At 50.9% G+C, this 20314-nt stretch overlaps 1 protein-coding gene across 1 annotated transcript in view; it reads right to left on the bottom strand.

Annotated features, from left to right (window-relative positions):
- Positions 1–4989: 4989 nt before the first annotated feature.
- Positions 4990–20314, bottom strand: part of ADPRHL1 (ADP-ribosylhydrolase like 1) — a 29075-nt gene continuing 13750 nt past the window's right edge. The window contains exons 7-9 of the mRNA XM_016212874.2: positions 20004–20157; positions 5974–9010; positions 4990–5742 (exon numbers count right to left, since the gene is read on the bottom strand). Coding sequence (XP_016068360.2) covers positions 4990–5742; positions 5974–9010; positions 20004–20157 — 3944 coding nt within the window. The remainder of the gene's footprint in view (positions 5743–5973; positions 9011–20003; positions 20158–20314) is intronic.

Genomic DNA, 20314 nt, shown 5'->3' with positions numbered 1-20314 from the left:
CCCACCTGGCCCTATGGGCCTCTTCATCCACATGATCATTTGTAACTTTATAATGTCCTTTATAAGAAATTGATAACAGTAATTAAAGTGCCTCTCTGAGTTCTGTGAGCTGTTATAGCAAATTGTCAAATCTGAGGAGGGGGTCATGGGAACCCCTGATATGTGGCCAGGTTGGACGGAAGTGTGGAAGCCTGGGGACCCGATGCTGTAATTGGCTTCTCAAATGGGGGCAGGCCTGTGGCGCTGAGCACTTAACCTGTGGGGTGTGCACCAATCCCAGGTATACGGTGTCAGAACTGAATTGAATAGTGGAATACCCAACTGGTTGGTGTAGAAAAACCAAACATTTGGTGTCAGAAATGTCTTGAGTATCAAAACAGTTTTCTTGTAGGCTCCTTTGTTCTTTTAAGGAAAATACCCCAACAGTTTCACAGCTTTAAGGTAGATTCAGAGATTGAGTGTCCAGTAGCCTCCTAACTCTGGAGTGAATTTTGTCCTACCACCTGGGGGCTATGGACCCCCAGCCAAGCCAGTCCTCTGTCATCAGAGGAATGAATTAGCTGTGGGCTTTTGGATAGTTATGCAGATCCTTATCAGAAATCCTTCCTGATTCCTGAAATCCTGAAATCTCCTCCTGGGCAGGAAGACAGGGGACCTCACCTCATGGAGCTCCCAACACTAAGGAATGTTCCAAGAACATTCCCTCAAACCCTCTTCCTGGAACAGCACTCTGCTCCCCCTTGGGCCAAACCACCCTGGGGAGAACGGGGACACAGGCTCATCCCCTTGGACAGCCTTTGCGCTCCTCACTGCAGATGAGGAGCTCTCCCTCTCCCACGATGCTAAGAACTCACAGGCCCTGCTTAGGGCTCAGCAGCTTTTTGGAATGTCCTGGAGGGAAGTGGGGTTCAAATTACTGTACCCTGACTTTCCACACGCCTCTTCTGTGCAATCTGTCCTGGGTGTCTCCCAGGGGTGCCTTTGCTGTTGCTGCGCTCTGCCTCCACTTGGCCTGGCCTGGGGAGCAGGCTTATTTATTCTCTCTCCAGGCCTAGGGAGTGTCCTGAGAAGTCCTGTGAATCTTTCCTAAGCATACCCCGAGGGATTCTCCTCCCATGTCTGGGGCCTCCCAGATTGGATGATGAAGGAGCGCCCCCCTCTCCTTTGCTGACTGAATCTCCCCACGGGGTGGTCAGTCAGCCACTCTGGTGCTTGCTCCTTTCCCCACAGCTACTTTCCGACGTGAAATCCCTACCTCCTTCATGCAACCCCTCAAAGAGGCAAGGAAGAGGTTTGGAGTGGGTGATATATTTTCTTTTCTTTTCTTGAAATTACTTCCAGCTGGATAAAGTTAGTACAAATTCAAAAGAGAATACAAGAAAATATATTTAGTAATTTTTTTCTAATGAATCCATTTTAGAGTTTGTATACAAAGGAGACTAAAACAAGGAACACTGAGCTCCGGGTTAATGCATAATTCAATAATTAAAAGATCATAATACAAATGGCAATGATGCCCTGTTAAAAAAAATAAGGAAGTGGTGCTGAATTTGTAAAATTCTAAACAGTGACATTCCCGATGGAGTAGACTCGCAGGCTCGTGATTCTTCCTCACCGATGTTTTCTCCAAGAGCCACCCCCTCCCCGCAGGGTGCCAACCATAGGCGTGGTTCACTGATGCGTCTGTAAACAGTAGAAGGAGCTGTAAAAACCTGAAGTGAGATGTAAGTCAATAAGCTACTCAGATATGCAAAATCAAGTGTGTCAACTAAAAAGCTCACGAATATTTGCTGTGGGTTTTATTTAAGATGCCCACTACCCTTCTGTAATAATTATTTCAAACCAGGGTGTTTCTTTTGCAGAAATGGCAGTTGTGTCTGCAGTGTAAACTCTTACTTCAAGTGTATTGTGAATACGCACTGACCTGTATTAAGTCCTCATGAAAAACCACTCTCAGTTCTTTCCCGTGGAGTCCTGCAGCAGCAACAGGAGGACAGTGTAACCTGCGACCATATTTGGTGAAACCAGAGCCAGGCCCCTCCGGCTGAGCAGGTGGCCTGCTGGCCGGGTAGCAAACGCGCCCTGCGCCTGCCAGATGTCCAGAGGAACTCAGTGTACGACTTCTCTGAAGCCACAGTCTGGAGGAGATTCTGATCGTTTTTTCCACCACTTAAAATAATACCACTCAGTGTATTCTCCAATGGGCTTTCTGGACTATTTAAAAATAGCCTCAAACTCCACTGCTTCTTATTTTCAAAAGGGAACACCCAGTAAATATATTTTTATCTCCTCTGTCGGTCATCAAGTTCTTTGCCACACATTGCTTCAAGTCCTTTGTGAAACAAAGTATAAATAAAGAAAATAAATAAGATGGTTCCCCACCAGTTGTGGTACAGGAAGTCACCTTCCCACCTCCAGCGAAGATGCCCTGGGTATGAGCAGGTGTGGGCAGTGGGACCAAAAAAAGCCCCAGCGTCTATGGGCCTCTGCTAGGACCCTGAGTATTTGTCTCATGAGCCTCCTGGATTTGCAGCTCTGAGAAGCCTACCCCAAGTCTAGATGTGCCTTCCCCTTGGGGTAGGGACAGCCTGTGCTCTCTGAGGGAGTGGGCACCCCAACCTCCCAGTGGAGATGGAATGGCACCGGAGCCAGTGGCCTCCGTCCTGACCATGGCCAGCTCTCAACTCTGAGTAGGAGCAAAAAACGGTGAGGGAGGCGCCTCCCCAAGGCTCGACCCAGAAGTCAGGACCCTCATCCAGGTGCCTGGCAGCGCAGTCCACATAGGTAACTGTCACACACACCGACTCCTGCTGCTAACAACTAGCAAACCAGGCAGACACCCTCATGGTTAAACCCAGAGAACTGGCCCTACGTCAAATAGGAGCAACCTAAGGGAGTTGACCAAAGGGGTTGACCAAAGGAGACCCAGCACCTTAGTCCAGGATCAGCACATTCTGGAAGCTCCCATGGGGCTCTCAAACTCACCTGACATTGCAGTTGAGGAGTTTCCAATCTGCCAGATTTTAAATTAATTGCCTGATTGGAGAGAAGAGGATGCCAGGAAATGAGTCCTGCCCCTGGACAAAGCACAGCTGGCGTGCATGGGCCTCATGCTTCCTGCTTAGCCTCACTCGAAGCTCAGTGCCACTTTGGCCACCGTGCATGTTTGCCACATCTGGCTGACCTGTCCTGGGAGGAGACACTGCAGCAGCCTGGACCTCACCATGGATAGGGTGAAAACTGACAAACCCAGGTCTTACTAAGTGCCCGACCAAAGCTTAAATAAAAGAAAATCCCTCCTCTAAATGAACATTCAAATCAGAAAATAAAGGAGAAACCAGCACACAGCAAGGAAGCTTCTCCAGGACAAATAGAGATAGTCTAGAAAATTGCTCAGCTGCAAAGGTAGTAAACATCAAGAAATCTTCAAGAAATCCATCTTCTGTGAGAGTGCGGCATCAAAAACAGAGTGCGCTGGGCAGTGGGGAGTCACAGTGTCAGCTGCTTCTGAAAACCCAAGGCCCAGGTGTGTCCACAGAACAACTGAGATGCACACACATTAGGTTTCAAAGACCACTCTGCGGCCCCCGAAAATGCGTGCGCTGTAGCATTAAGATCGTAAAACTGGACACAAGACGTGACTCCAAGTGTGTCTGTGCTATAGAAAAAATAGCTGAGGGAAAGTCTGGAGACAAAACAGTCCAAGGTAGTAACAAAAATTATCTTGAGGTAATGTGATTATCGGTGACTTTTATTTCCTTCCTTACACTGTTACGCAATATTCAAATATTTTAGACTGAAAAGGCATTATCTTAGTGACTAAAAAGAAATTAGAATAATGTAACGTCTTGGGCAGTGGTAGAAAACACTCAGATGCTTTTCAGGAGAGTAGCAGTGGGACAAGAGAGCGTCACGGTCACGGCATTCACTTGCAGTACCGTCCAGCATCTCAACAGGACTTGGAGATCCCATGGAGGCTGCTGTGATGACTGTGTGACATTTTATTTTCTTCACCACATCAGTTTCTCAACGAAAGCTTCTTCGGACTTGTGCACCTGGAAACACGGTGCCGGAAACGACCTTTGATGGCTCTGCATCCGCACTTGCCTCTGTAATTGACTCAGGCCTGTAATTTCCCTTGGTCTGTTCTGCTTTGGCCCAGCTGGGCCCAGGTACAGGCTTTCCTAAGCAGGAACAGGACGTGCCAGAGCCCAGATCCCAATGTCCTAACTCCACCTTCCTGACTGTCATCATGGCCAGGGAGAGATCATGGACCCCGGCCATCCCCCTGGGAGTCGCTGCAGCAAACTGGAGATCTCAGCCCTTATTCCAGAATGTGTCAGGACTACTGGGGTTGGGTGTCTGCATTCACATCACAGGCCCTGAGTCAAGGCACTCTGTGGGCCACTCACCTGCCCAAGTCACATCGAGGGGGCCCCACTGGCTGCACCTGAGTGAGGCAGGGGCCACAGTCTGAGGCTGGTCACAGCCATGCCTGCCGACGATCCTCAAGGAGAGAAATGCCCTCAAAGACCAAAGCTGGCTGAGTCCCCCAAGAGGTGACAGGTTAGACATGTGCAAAGTTCAGCACCAAAACTTAAAGTGCTAAAAGAAGCACTGCTCTGTGAAAAGGTAGACGTGTGTGCTTGGGTGAACGCCAAGTATTGGTGCCCCAAATAAAATAAGGAACAGATCCATGGGAGACAAGGGCCTGGTGTGCCTGGTGCATTCCTCAGCCTCGCTGTTCAAATCTCCCTAGAAGAAGCCCCACGTGCACTGAGAAACCGGTGCAGAGCTCCACCGGTTGGCAAAGTGTCCTTAGTTATGGGACTTCGATCCCCCGGGGTCAGTTAACCGTAAGAGTGAAAGAAACAACTAATCAAAGGGGCCATTCAAAGCTCCTTTAGAGGCAGGAAAACAGTTTGCAACCTGAGTGAGGAGCAGAAATTGAGGCATTAGATGTGCCTGTGGTTCAGAAGCTGGGGCGCTTCACTTTGGAGGTTCGAATGTGTCATTGGCCCTGATAATTTTTGTTTTAAAGGACAAATCAAAGGACCTCTGGTCGCAGAAGCTTTGGGCTTTGTACTTTGCAAAGTGTGCTGACTTTCTTCTATGTTCAAGATCCAGTGTGGCTCTTCCTGCCCTGGAGATGTCTGGGGACCCCTCCTGGGCTGGGGCCCCGGGTGCCTGGCAGCCTCCAGGCTCGGGTGTGGGCACTGCAGAGCCTTGTTCTGGCTCAGGGTGGGAGGATGTCTGACTCCTCGCCACCTCAAGACAGTGTTCTCTGGCCTTCTGTGGCATTTTGGGTGGCCCCTGGCCTCCCTTGGGGGCTGGTCTCTGGGATTCCTCACGTGTACCTGTGGTAGGTGTAGGTGCTGCTGCTGTTGAGTTGCCTGTGGGCTGCACCAAGTTGTGGGGTGCAGGTGACATCCTGCCATCCTGGGCCTGTGTTGGGCGCCCCTGCCTCTCTTCAGCATGGACACTGAGTTGCTCTGAGGGGTCCTCTACAGTCCGTGCCCACTGCTCTGGTGGGTGTTCTGGACCCTTCTCAGCGGGTTCACAGGGAGTCTCCCCGTCAGTGGTCACCATGTCACTCCCCACCACGTCATGTTGGGGCTGTGTCTGAGCCTCATGGCTTGAAGAAGGGACTCCCTTCTGTCCAGGACCCTTCAGCCCTACAGGTCCTGAGACTTCCTCCTCTCTACCCCCCACGCTTGCCCGTGGCTGTGGTCTCTCCCCAAGCTTGATTTTCGCTGGGCCCCAAAGAGGGACTGCCTTCGGACCAGGACCCTTTGACTCCACAGGCTCTGAGACCCCCTTCTCTCCACTCCCCAGGCCTGCCTGTGACCGTGGCCTCTCCTCAAGCTTGATTTCCTCTGGTTCCGAAGGAGGGACTCTCTTCTGCCCCACAGGCCCTGAGACATCCTCCTCTCTGCCCTTGAGGCCTGCCTGTGGCTGTGGCCCCTCCCTGACCTCTGTTTCCTCCAGGACACCGGCCTGTATGCGGGATGCAGGCAACAGGCGTGCCTGGAGGTTGGGACACTCCTGGGGTGTTCCTTCCGCTGCTGTCGATGGCACTGAGGGAAACGGATGGGAAACCCCAGCACCGAGAGGAAGCTGCTTTTCAGACAGGACTTGCTTCTCATCGTAGGCCTGTTGCTTGTCGGAAGACGGCAGTTTGTCCAAACTGTGGCGTGGAGGCCCCTCTACACCGCTTCCTGGTGGTGTGGAGTGATTTGAGGTTGGAACAGGAGACTTGATGTTATTCCCCCAAGGACCCGCTTGTGCAGCCACAGGGTTTCTGCTTCCGACTGGGGCATTTGCTTCGCTTGCTGCCGGTTCACTTGAAACCCCCAGGCCGGGCTCGTCAGGCATGAGTGGGGCGCCCGCGGCCTCCCGTGGGGGAGCGCTCAGCGATTCTGAGGTCGCAGGCAGGTGCCGCCCCAAGCCTTCGCAGACTTGGCCCTCTGCCGCTTGGCTGCTGGGGTGCTTCAAGGGCCCGCCTACTGCCAAGAAGGAGTGGTGGTTGGGTTCATGACCGAGCCCCTCTGCTACAAGACCGTGACCTGCTGGTGAGGAGCTGAATTCTCCCTTGTGCAGGGTGCTCCACTTTTCGGGAGTACTGCTTCCAGGGTCCACGGCGCTGCCTGGTGCTGGTGCTGTTTCACTCTCGGTGACCACTGTGGCTGTCCCCTGTCCGGGGGCTTTGATACTTGGTTTGAGGCCTTCACTTAAAGAGGTTGGTCTGTTTGCACCAAGGTCATGGCTGGAGCTCCCTTCGGCCACCAGGAGGGGCTGGGTGGACTCAGTTAACGGTGGCCCCCTGCTTTCCTTTTGCTCACACAGGCAGCTCTTATCCGCTGCGGTCATGGGCTCAGCCCTCGTCCAGTGCTCGGTCGGTGCGGCCAGCAGTGTTGGGACACCCGTCGAGTCTCCCGCATTGGGAGATAGCACTTGCTGGATGCCAGGGGCAGAGAGGTTGTTTCCTCTCAGATGATGCTCTGAAGCTGTGGAATGATGTGCTGGGGTGCCCTTGTCATGGCCTGGCATTTCCTCTGGTTCTGGCAACAGATGCTTCTCATAGCTGAGCCCAGAAACATCTCCTGAAATATCCTCATGATCCTCAGGTTCGTTTGAATTCCCACAGCTGCGTTGGTCTTCCTTTCCTCCAGCAGGACCCGTCTGTGGTTTTAGCACCGGCGCTGCCTCTGGGGTGTCACCATCAACGCTGGCAGCACCCCTGAGTGGTGTGAGACTTAGGTCTGCCCGGGAGTCCTGCTGAGAAGGGGTGCTGAGTCCCCCGGGTGTCCTCACAGGCTCGCTCACTCCCGTCGTGGCCACGTTGGTGCTTCTGCTCTCTGCCGTAGTGGGAAATGGTGCTTTTGCATTTTCAGCCACACTCTCTCCTCCCAGCACATGAGAACATTGGTCTTCACTATCCGATGTCTTTTGCTTCATGGTAGGAAGAAGTGGCATTTCGTGGACAACCGGAAGTCTGACGGTTACCTGTGGAGGCTCGAAGGCCAGCTGTGTGCGCCAGGCAGCCTGGGCTGCGGGCATGTTGAGCGGTGGGATATATCCTGGTACTTGCTGTTCTGGGAAATTCTCCTGGACGGCAAAGAGAGGGCCTTGCTCTGAGTCTGAAACCACTCTTTCCATTTCGTCCTCTGAGCTGCAAACCATCAGGTCCACTTGAGGGGCCTCCTCTGCTCCCTCGCCTGTGGGTCCAGGGTGAAGGCCTGCTTTTGCCCCCTTCACCCACTGGGTATCATCTGTGGGGCTCCCTGTCTGGGGGCCCCCCATCCTGTCACCTCCTAATACCCCAGTGTGCCCTGGGCTGGCTGGTCCGAGTGAGGGTAACTTGGGTTCCAGGCCAGGAAGGGCTTCACCCCTTTGGGAGACAGGAGACAGGGTTGGCTCTGGGACACACTCAGGCCCTACACTTGGGGCTGCTGTTTCTAGACTGGGAGCCGTGGCCTTTGAAATCAAGGACTGTGAGGGCCCCCCATTAAGCTGCTCCTCTCCTGGTGCTTTGTTCCCACCAGGCACCATCTCCCCCGAGTTGGGGGGCCTGCCTGTTTCTTTTGGGGGCATGCGCCTCAGGTCTGAGTGTCTGATCTTGGCGCAGTGGGACAGCCAGCTCCTGGGGCCGCAGATGACGGTAGCGATGCTGAAGGCTGGCATGGGCTCCGCCGAGCAGGCCAGGAAGCGGGCGGGGGGCATCCTGATGCAGGTGCTGGCCAAGGTGGCCGTGCACAGCACTCGGGTCTCAGGCCGGTGCATTTTCTTCCTCTGCAGGTTCTTCTTCTTTCGCTCCTCCGTGCGGAGCAGCAGCACGCTGGCCTCTGAGCAGAGACAGCCGCTCTGTTCAAACCTCTCCCGCAGTTTGGACAGGACCGAGCTCTTGCCCACGATCTTTGGCAGGAGGCCCCTGGCGGCTTTGGGCCGCTCCGCAGGCGGCTTCTCACGAAGCCTCTTCTCCTCAGCCGCCTTCTCCTCTGCGGCCAGGAACTTCTTCAGAATGCTCTTCACGGTGTTTTTCCCGGCAGGAAGGCCCCACCGGGGCTTGTCACCACGGAGGGGCTCCTTGCCCCGTGCCGAACTGTCGGCCCCTTCCCTGGTCTTCTCCAGGAGCTTGTTGATGGTGGTGGTCACCAAGCTCCTGCCTGGGCCTTGCTTGTCCTTGAAGATCAGCCTTCCCACCTCCCGGGTCTTCTTGAGCCAGGGCTCCCGGCCGGTGCCCATGAACTTGGCCTGCAGGAGCTGGAAACGTGTGGGCCGTCGGTTGGCGTCCTGGGGCTCAGGCTTCTGGCTCACCTGGCCGTCTCTGTTCTCTGACCTCTTGGCGGGAGGCGGCTGCTGGGGCCTGTCTTCGTGGTTGGTGACGTAGAGCAGCAGGCTTTGGAGGATGGCACGGACAGCTGGGTCACAGGTCACCTTGCTGACCTTCTTTTTCAGGACTTGGGCATCAATGGGTGTCTTACTACTGCAGATCTTGACACTCCGGGGGCTGTTGGGAAAAAATCATCACATATATTATCATTTTTTTCCAAGGTGACTCCATAGAACATTCCTTATGGAACAATTCCATTTTAAATACCCAAGAAGTCCAGAGGAAGAAGAGAGTGGGAGCCAAGAGACTTGTATTCTAGTGCATCTCCACCCATAACTTGGAGATGTCAGGGATGCCCATCAGTTCTCTGGGTCACTGTTCCCTTTTCTGTTAAATAGCAATTATTTCTGACCTAATATCCTCCTAAGGGCTTTGGATAGTTGACATTAGTTTTGTGAATGCAGTTTGGAAAACAACTTTGCATGTGAAAGGTATTTAATGTTTTTATAATGGACAATATTATACTTGTATAAACAGCGAAAAAGCAAGCATAAAGCATTTATATTCTCTGTGTGGGTCTGTGCATATCTGTAACTTTAAGTGTGAGAAACGAAGTTAACATCACAATTATATCCTGACTCAATCCCAAACTGAGCCTCTGAGAGCAATCAGACTGCCCTGGGTGCAAGAGGACTCAGCTTTGGGGTGGGGGTCACTGGGGCAGAACACCTGGGCGGTGGGGGGTGCACCCTGGAGCAGGAAGGAGTGGGCTCTGCTACAGAGTGGAGGGGAAGAGAACTGGGGCACTGCTGGGACCTGCTTTTCTGAACCCCTTTGAAAATGTTCCCAGAGAAACCCTAAGACTGAGAGAGGCCTGAGGCATCAGTCCAAGACATTCAATCCTGCTGAAACCCTTATCAGCAAGGCTGCCATGATTCCTTCACCTCAGCCCAGCCAGACAGGCTGTGACCTTGCAGCTGTCTTGGGGCTAGGGCCTTTGATATAAGATGAGGTTTCTCAGCCTAGCATCCAGGCTGAGAGGCTCTGTCCTGAGCAGCTGGCACCCAGGGGTGCATCTGCCAATGACACTGTCAAAGCCAGAGTGTCCTTCCTGGTGGGGCAGAACCATCCCCAGCCTCTCCAGATGGTAGTTTTGTCAGGTTGCTCCCAGAATTATAGCCAGGCTATTATACGTTCTAGTCGTTCATTCCAAGGAGATAATCAGGATGGAGGGCAAAGATTATGTACTGCATGGAAAGTCTTCACGGCTATTTGTAATATTAAAAATTTGGAAATACCCCAAATGTCTAACACCAGGCTGCTTAAATAACAGCACTTCCATATTCATGGGAAAGTAATCTGGAGCAGGGAGGTGCTCGGGATGTAAAGTGAGAAGTGTAAGCTGCAAAGCTGTGTGTAGACTTAGAAGTGTAAGCTGCAAAACTGTGTTTTTAAGAAGTTGCGTAAACACATACAGACAGCAGACTGGAAGGAAATATACAAACATATTTTTCTTTTTGTACTTCTATGCATTTTTTCCAAAAAAAGAGAGTTCTATTTTTAGAAGCCACATACAAATGTCCTTTTAAAAAGCTGTTATGATCACTTGTGGGCCAGTGTGATGAGGGAGCACCAGCAGCCCTTCCCCTTGATGGCCCACCCCATGGGACAGAGATGATTCATCCCATGGCAATCTGACCCCACCCACTGGGTGAGTCCACACCATCACCCAATGCCTGGGAATGGATCTCAATACAGAGAATTTCCCAAGGGCAGCAAACTCAACCTTGGAGTTCTGCCTCCTTAGGCTCCCTGACAACCTCAAATTCACCTCAATGCAGTGAATTCACACAGAAAGTGGACTGACACTAGAAGACATCAGAACACTGAGGGGACTCATTAAAACCCAGAGCGCTGGGCGGCCCCACCACAATTTCTGACTCAGTCTGTCTTTGAGGGGCCAAGAGCTTGAATTTCAAACAAGTTCCCTGAGCGGCTGCTGTTGCTGCCCAGGGACCCCAGTTTGAGAACCACTAGGATAGACTGAGATCTTTCCCAGCCTCAGACAACTGTTTATTTGGAGAACCAAAGCCGTGGATTAGGCTCCTAAAACAAAACCAGAATCGTAACCCATTCCTGAGCCATGATGTGACGTGAGCCAGCACAGCCTGGGAATGAATAACAACTGCATAAGAAATCCCAGGCTGAGCCCTGGCCCGTGTGGCTCAGTTGGTTGGAGCATTGTCCCATACACCAAAAGGTCGCGGTTTCGATTCCTGGTCAGGGCTCATACCTAGGTGCAGGTTTGGTCCCCGGCTGGGGTGCGTACAAGAGGCAACCAGTCGATGTTTCTCTCTCACATCGATGTATCTCTCTCTCTCTCTTCCTCTCTCTAAAATCAATAAACATATCCTTGGGTAATGACTAGATAAATAAAGATCTTTAAAAAAAAAATCCCAGGCTGAGAGGCTTGCTGTTCACTGAGAACTGGCAGGAGGGGTCTCGAAACTGGTAAATCCACTCAGGCCACCCACAGGTCCTGGCCCAGCGTCGGGGATTAGGAAAGACAGAAGAGCAGGCCGATTTCCATGCCTTGTGCTCTATTTGAGAAGGTTGGTCTCACGCCTCGCCTGTCTGTGGCACCTGCATCATTGCCAAACTGCTCGCTATCCCTGAACCCCCAGATGGCTGACAGGGACAGCCTCTCTCCCTGAGGACTAGGTCCCTCACCGGGGGCTGCCTCAGGTTACCAGAGACCCCCTTTTACCTGAGAAGGCTGGTTGTCCGCAGCCCACTCCAGAGACTCAGTGGTCCGGGCCAAAGTATTTCTGGGGCTTCCTCCAGAGCCCTCAATATTCCTCAAACTTTCAAAGGCAGCCTGGAGAAGATGTGGCCCAGGACCCCATAGGGACAGTTAAGAGGCAGGGGCTGGTCCCTGTGGCTGAGCGCTGGGGTGTTGGGGGAAAGCCCTTCTCAATGCAGGTGCCCCATCTGTGATCTGAGAGTTGTCATGTCTCACATCTCCGAAATGAGTATAGTAATCGGTGGCATTGTGATCTGGTAGGAAGCTTGATTGGCTGGTGACATTTTTTATTTCCCAGAGGCACGCAGACAGTGGGAATCTCTGGGTTGACTCAGTGGAATTCATCACGATGCTCTGCCATTAACTTCTCTGGGTGCTTTTCCAGTGCCTGCTGGGGAGCTCTCCTCCTCTCACTGGCTTATCTCACCGCACCTCATTCTCTCTTAGGGATGGCTGTCATCCCTTCCACACCTGGGAAATCTAACCTGGAGATAGTCAGTGACTTGTTGGAGATCATTGGGCTAAGTGCAAAACCGGGATGTGGTCCATGTCCAGCTTCGTGGAACATCATGGGGATCGCCCCTGGGAACGGCCCAGATCTCAGTGACACAGAAACCTCCTCTACTTGCTCCAGCTCCGCTCTTGCCTGCTACTTTCTCTGAATCACGCAGTGAAGGTTGCATCCAGACAGTGGCTTCCACTGTTTTTAGACTCTAGTGTGAACTTCTGCCAGCGAAGCCTTCAGGACCCAAGCCTCACTTTGTGCCAACTCCTCTTTATTGCGCCAGAGCCACGCAGCCCTGCCCTCTCCCAAGTGCTCTGCTTCTTTTCTGTGACTCTACCCCATCTTCCTTCATCTTCCTTGCTTAGGTCTCAGCATAAATGCCATCGTTCAAAGGGATCCTTGCCGACCCTCCTGGAGTAGCCCTCTTCCCCTTGGAACATTTCTTTTGCGGCACTTATCACAGTCATACTAAATTCTTGACCTAATTACTTAATATCTATCTCCGCTATATTATGAAAACTCTTCACACAGGGTTGACACGCGTAGCTCAGTGCCTGGCACAGGACGGGTCCTGGGTAGCGTCTGTGGGCTGACACACCTGTGACTAAGCAATGTGCTGAGGGCCTCCCGCATCATCCTTCCCTTTTATCAACGAGCCTCCCACACTGAGTGTTACGTGCAGAGAGCCCAGCGAAACGGGGAAGGGTTACAGCAGCAGAGTCTGCCGTTCTCACGCCACGTGGGAGCCTTTGGGGTCTAGGGCCTCAGTTTCAGGAGGGGCCTGGAAGCAGCCTGGCCTGGTCCCAGGCAGGAACAAGCTTCCGGGCCTCCCTAGTCACGTTGCTGGATGCACACCCAGCTTGCAGTCATTTGCTCACTTGGCCATTTCAATCATCTTTATGACTTCGCAGGTTGAGTCATTCAGATAACTGAAATAGTTACACCAACAATGAGCGTGCTTTGGGGACATTCAGATGTCTGAATAAAGGCCATGAGGATCAGCCGTGCATGAGCTCATCCGCCACTCCATGTACCTTGCCAACAGGCTTCTGAGTCCCGAGGTCTAAACAGAAAAATGAAGAGTGGAGCTGACACTAAATTCCTGCCCACCTCCTGTCCTGATAGGAGGGGAATCGGAGAGTACATGAGGCTTGTTTTGATTTTATCCGTTACTCTATCATTAGTCTGTGGTACAGCTCAGTAACCAGGCACCACCCTCCACGTGCTCCGAGCATGGTTTGATGCTGAGCATCTGTCCTGGGAAGTGCAGTGGTGCACCTTCATGGTGACAGTGACAAGTGCTTGGTTAGACTTGCCATACATATGTCCTTCTAATGATACGCTATTAGGACAAGAGCTATCCTACATCACTGTAGCTGTTCCAGCCAGCTCAGTGCTTCCACGTCACACGTATGTTTGCGAGCTTGTGTTATGAAGCTGATTGTGTTATCAAGACATTATTCAGCATCCCACTAAGCTAACAGCCACCTCAAACTCAATGTTACAGAGATGCTCCACGCTGCCTAGGAGAGCCCCAGGCACATATCACTACTGGCTTTTATCTACCAGCCCATGGGTAGAGTTTTGAAACATTCCAAAATGCTTTCATGATCACCTAAGAAAAGTTTTCCCTCCCAGAAAAGGTCAGGATGCTTTCTAAGATTTATAGGCCAAGGAACAGGAGATTAACCAGGACCATAAGGTTCTTTTTTAGGTGATCCCTGCCTTGCTAAGGTGGCCTTGCCCATGAGCCAGAGGCATATGAAGTGTATGAGATGCAGGACGATGTCTTGGGACTGTGATAAGAGAGGAGACATGACACGACCTCCTTCAATAAGTCATTTGTGTTTAACAACCACCATGAACTGAACACTCCTCTTCACAGTTAGCCTGCCTTGCCCCTATGACTGTTTCTTCTCTCCTGCTGATCTCTGAGGGCCACCCTTGCTCCAGGAAAAACACGGAATTGTTTGCCGGACAGTTGTGCAGTGTATGCTCACTACATCCATGTCACAATAATCCTCTGAGCCACATCCACTATCACTACTGAGCTGGGCTCTGCTTTCCCTGCAGGGACATCCTACCCTGCTCTTCAGGCCTACAAGCTCGGCCCATCTAGCCCCCTGACCCAACCTTGTACTATGTTCCAGCTGTGCCAGCCATCAAATGTTCCCAGCTCATTTCTACCCCAGGGCCTTTGCTCGAACTATTCCCTCTGTTTAGTGTAGTCTGCCCTTGGAACTTCACCTGTCCCTCCTGAGGTCACTCCCTGAGCACACAACCCATAGTGTCCCCCAGCACATCGCCTGGGGTGACTGTTGCTGGAACATTTATAACTCTCTGAGATTCAAGTGCAGTTTCCAACACATCACGTACGTTTTTGTCTGGCTGCCCTGACTAGAATGTAGGCTCTATGTGGTCAGGAAATTAATTTTATTCTCCACTTTCCCCTAGAGCTGTAGGCCAGGTCTGGCCAGCACAGGCACTCAGCAAACGCTTGTTTGGAGGCTTTGGTTCACCTTACAGGTCACTGCCAGGGGTGAGGGACTGCAGGTCTGTGCGCCTCAAGCTCTGACCAGCGCTGCTCTCTGCTGCACGCAGGTATTGCTCACCCACCCGGGACCTTCTTCCAGGCCCTCTCCCCTGCCTCCCTTTCCCTGGAGCTCCAGCCTCCTGAACTTTTCTATCATGTTCATGCTGTACTCATTCCCATTTCCATGCTTTGCCCATGCTGAGCCTTCTGGCCTGGAACAGCCGTACTCAGGATGAGCTCCTATTCATCCTTCACAACCTAATTCAGATACCCCTGCTCAATGGAGCCTTTTCCAGTGGTCCAGCTGTGCCAGCCACTACCCCCCAACCATTCCTATGGAGGCTCCTCAGTATCCCCCAGGGGTGACAGTGTGGACCTCTGCACCCCCAGTCACTGAATCAGAGCATGTGTGAGGGCAGGGGTAAATTTTTCCACAGGACTCTGTGGTCCCTATTTTGGGGGACCCACTTTACTCACCAAGGACCAGACATCAGCCTGGGGTGGGAAGCTGTGAACCAGTCCCTGTGGTTATTACAGCAGTGAGCTCATAAGGCCAATTCTAATGTTAACTATTAACCATAATTTGAAGCATCGTTTTCACAGTAACTATTTTTTTAGTAAAACATGATAACAGATGTCTGTTGACTACTCCATATTTTTTATCAGTGATCAGGTAGCTCACAGTGAAAACAGTGCCAATGAATCAGTCAGAGAACCTGAACCTCTGCATTTTCCTGGAAATAAATCTGGCTAAAGAATGGTGGGTGGCCATCTGGGCTGGGGTACCCCATGGTCATGCACCTGAACCTCATGGGTCCTCTCACGCCTAATTATAGCTGCTGCCGTGTGTGTCTGTGTGTCAGTGTGTGTATTGGTGTGTATGCCTCTCTGTGTCTGTGTGTATCTGTGTGTGTACACCTCTCTTTGTGTGTCTGTGTGTGTGTATCTCTGTGCGTGTCGTGAGAGGGAGAGAAAATGCTAAGACAAATGTTGCCCAGTCAGCTGGTGAAGCTGGGTGAAGGGAATATGGGAGTTCTTTGAGCTGTTTCTGTAACTTTTTGTGTGTTTGAAGTACTTGAAAAACAAACAATTAGGATGGGACAGGAAGGAAGCAAAGCCATGGGGTGGCAAGTGCTTTGAGGGTCCTAAAAGCGCAGATAAGCCCTGGTCAGTGGTGACATTTGGGACCCGGCAGTGCACTAACACCTGTGAGCCTGGCACCAGGGGGAGGACACGGGTGCTCTGGGTTTTCCCAGGAGTGTGGGACGACATGAGGCTGTCCACACCAGATGCACTTCGGACTCAGAGAAGACCCCGTGTCCCTTGGGTCACCCTCCTTGTGTGATGTCCTTGTGGTGGAGGGTGGTGGTTGGGGTGGTTGTGAGACAGAGATGCTGCCCTTGGGCTGTGTGATGGGCTGTGAGCCCAGCATGACCTTTTTGCCTGCAGTTTGGGCACCATCACGGTGCCTGTCGTGCCCACCCAGGTGAAGTCATGGCCAAGTACTTGGTGCCAGAGCTGCTGCTCTTTCTGTTACATGTATTTAAGCTCCCATTTACTGGCCTGTGGTCTCTGTTCACTGTCCGGGATACACAGAACCCACCAGGAGGCTCAAGGCTGCCATTTCTTTCCCAGGTCAATTTTTCCCCCTATAATATTCTGAGGGTGCTTATACTTTATTTCTACTTGAAAACTAAGGGAAATAAACCAACATGTGAAGGATTTTAACCTGAGTAGACACAGTGCCTGCCCTGTAACTTAAAAGTCATTCCCACTTAGAGCAGCTTTGGGATGGAATTTTTAAAACCCAGATGTTTGGAGGGAACATTAATTTGGGCATTTCCAGTTCCATCAGTTGACATCTGATCAACTTTTCCAATTCTGTCTGCTTGGGGTACTGAAGTTTCATAACTCACTGAGGGATTTCCCTGAGGGATTCAGGGCTGTGGTCAAGTCTAGCTGAATTAGGGTGGCCGACTGGAGGCTAAGGGGCAGGAGTTGGGTTGTCAGACAGGTTGGGTCTAAATTCCCACTCTCCGTTCACTAGTGGCTCCAACCCCCTGAATCTGTACAGAACAGGGGTATGAATAGTGCCCATCTCTGTACCTCCTACAATGAAAGTATAGATTTAGGGAAAACACACCTAGCAATGGTGGGTGGCACCGGAGAACTGGCACTAAGGCAGCTCCGCATTGCACTATGGTCACTGGACTTCCTGAGTGGGCTCTTCTGACCTTGGCAAGGGATTGAGCCCTGCATGGGTTTCCCCAGCTGTTAGAGAGGATGAAAATATCTGCCAAACCCACCTCATACCTGGCTTCCAGGTACAAAAATGTTGAGAAAAATGATTTGAAATCTAAATGCAAAACCAGAGTTTGAGGACATGAATTAATCAAAATCAGCCTGAAGTCTGAAAACTTCTGAGCAGTGCAGGGAACCTGTTCCAAGAGTGGAGCCACGGGAGCCGTGTGCCTGTCGCTGGGGACACGGGTGGCTACCGCAGCACAAACCCTTCCTAACGGCCATGATGTTTCCTAGCCATGGTCACTATCCACTCAGAGTCCCAGATTCAGACCTCATATCCCACATGCTGTGCCAGCAATGGGACTATGAATAAAGGAGTGTGGGCTATAGAGGTAGGAGGAAAATAGGGTATGGGTAGGTCATGTCTCAGGACCCACACCTGCCTCCTGCTTATCCTTACTTGTCACCTGGGAGTAAGAGGTAGCACTACCCCCACACCTGATGTTTTACAGAGGCTGTGACTTCACATGGTGTTTAACATTAGTGTTCTTGGATCTAACGTGCTATTATTGTAAGATGGGCCATTGCTTTGTCTCAAGAAAAGGAAAATAAACTCTACTAATTAAATGATCTGACACAATAAAATATACAATGCACCTCAATTTTAGAAATATTAAATGCAAAAAATGCATCCTGGAATGAAAAATCACTGTGCTATCAATTAATTTCTTTCCAGAGGAGATGGGGAAGCAACATCTTGAAGCAAACATAAGGAGCAGTGTTTAAAAATGCCACTTAAGAAATGGAAACAACTTAAGGACAATATCAATAGGGGTCTGATTATATAAATCATGGCCCATGTATAAATGCAATAAAAAGCAACAGTTAAAAAGACTGAGGTAGATATATGTATGGTGATACTGAAAAATATTAAAAAACCCAGTTAAGTGAAAAACGCCAAAGGAAACCACGATGAATACTATAATTCTTATTTGTGGAGAGAAATCGTGTGTGTGTGTGTGTGTGTGTGTGTGTGTGTGTGTGTGTACAATACACCAAGTAAGTGCAACACTCACAAACCCCTGATCGACTGTGGAGAGGAAATTTCAGAAGGAGACATAAGGCATCATGACCTATGGCTTTCCCTGGAGCCTGGCTGAAGGTTTGGAGGAATCTTGCTTTCCACTTGCACCATTTTGGGCATTTGAATTTCTGAAGTTATGTGCATGTATTACTTTTATAATAAAAATGAAATCAGCAAGAATCAAATTTTTTAAATCCAAGTAGATGCAGTATTCATTACTTTTTATGGTTTTGTTTTTCAACTTTTGCACTGCCCTGTAATAAGAAAATGAAATGGGGAAATAGTTTCACTCATTTTGTGATACTTATGAATTTTTCTTTATACGTTTTAACTTATAATGAGTCTATAAATAGACTCACTCCCTGATTCTTAAGGATGGATAAAATTCTCCTAAATCGTCAATAAATGGAGAGCAAGCGACTTCCTTCTAATCCGTTTGCGCTCTGCGCACCTGAGGCCTGCTTCTCTGTTGCATAGCCATCTAAAGGGCCACTTTCAGGGAAGCTGGCAAAACGAGATATCACTTTAAACAGTAAGCCGCTGTGCTATGTACGTCTAGGAAAAGTGTCAACTTACCTTAATTGGGTTTCTTTTCCTAGAAGGTAACTCTCAGTTCATTTCTCCACACCCACTAACCCTGGTTTGGACCCTGGGAGGTGGAGGCAGTGATGTGATAGCCCTTCACCCTCTCTGTCTGTCTTTCTGCCTCTCCTGATTGAAAAGCATCAGTAGCAGCAAATGTTAGTCCAGTTATTCAGAAACCTGTTGTGAAAAACACTTGGGTGCAATATGCTTAGTAGACAATGGCCCGCAGGTTCTTTCATCAACATAGATGGAAGCTTCACACTTTCCTAAGAAATGGAAAGTGATGTACTCCAGTGATGTATTCCATGTCCTGTCTTGTTCCCACAGCCCAGGACACCAGGGTGACCAGGAAGGGGAGTAAGGGTGCCTGGGTCGGGGGGACCAGGTGGTCCCAGGAAGCCTCAATGCCTGCGAGGCTGCGAGCAATCATCCCCGAGGACTGGCATCCCAAGGGCTCTGGGCACCACAGCTGGCTGTGCTCGGAGGTAAGCTTTCAATGAAAAGAATGTTACCATCAATAAGACAGGCCCCAGCTAAGCCGCCAAAGCACCATGTTAAACATCAGTCACCAACGGCTGTTTTATTCACACCAGATGCTACTTCAAAAAATAGTGTCCAAGGTTATTTTTAACAAGAGCAAGTGTTCTCCTTTTCAAGATTCTCAGAGAGAGAAACATCGGCCACAGGGAGCAGCTCTGTTTCCTTATCAGCGAACCCGGGTGGAGCAGGCCTCAGGCCCTCTCTGCAATGTGGACCTGACCCACGCAAGTGTGACAGCTGCAGACCACAGAGAAGAAAGATGCGGGTGCCGGCATGAGAGCTTTATTGCCTGGTTTCCTCACTCAGTTCTCCCAAAAGTTTGGTTTTAAAGATCTAGTGTGATTAAAAACGTACGGTGGCAGGTTAACCGCAGTGCTTTTTGCTGCAGCCTGCAGGCACTGATACTGACTGTCCCGCTGATGGGGACACTCGGCAGTGACAATGTGAGTGCAGCGCGTGCTCATGAAGGACTGGCGTGGCTGGGGGGGGCAGGTTGGCATGTCTCAGAGCTAGAAACCGCAATGGAAGGTTCTGCAGATGGAAGAGGCCCTTCTGAGCAGAGCCGCTGTGGTTAGTTGAAGTGAGTGAGCCAACAGCATTAGTTATGCAACAGAATAAAATACACCAGTTGTCCACGAGACTGTATGTGGCCACTGTATGTGGAGATTTGAGGGTAGCAAATCCAGTGTGACCTCAATAATGCACCAAATTTGGGTCAGGATAGGAAAAATATTCTTGTCGGACAAACAATGTATTTTATAAGCATGGTCAATTAGGCGTGGATCTCAGCGAGCTGAGAGTAGGGTGAGCTGCATGTGGAATCCCCTGGGGCACCCAGAGCTGGAGTGGGCTCCCTGGCAAGGGTAATGGCTTTACTTCTCCTCTGTGGACAGGCGGTGAAGAGCTTCGCCCAGGTGCAGCAGCTCCTCCTTGTGCTCCAGATCCTGGTACAGGCTTTTGGGAACAGCGTCCAGGCCATGGAGCAGTCCGAACAGGCAGCCCGCGATGGCCCCTGTGGCCCCACTCTCACCTGGAATGGAAACACAGGTCCTCAGGGATCCCACAGGCAGAGTGGCAAGGGGCACATTACCGTGAACTTGACACTAACCAGGGCTTCCTTGCCATGGGCCGGTCTTAGACTCTATTGGGCTGATGGCTCTACAGCAGGCACAGCCAGGGCTTTCTCA

This window comes from Miniopterus natalensis, chromosome 2 (genome assembly GCF_054644295.1).
Source record: "Miniopterus natalensis isolate mMinNat1 chromosome 2, mMinNat1.hap1, whole genome shotgun sequence".
In the NCBI taxonomy this organism is placed as follows: Eukaryota; Metazoa; Chordata; class Mammalia; order Chiroptera; family Miniopteridae; genus Miniopterus; species Miniopterus natalensis.
This window is presented reverse-complemented; position numbering and strand designations above follow the sequence as displayed.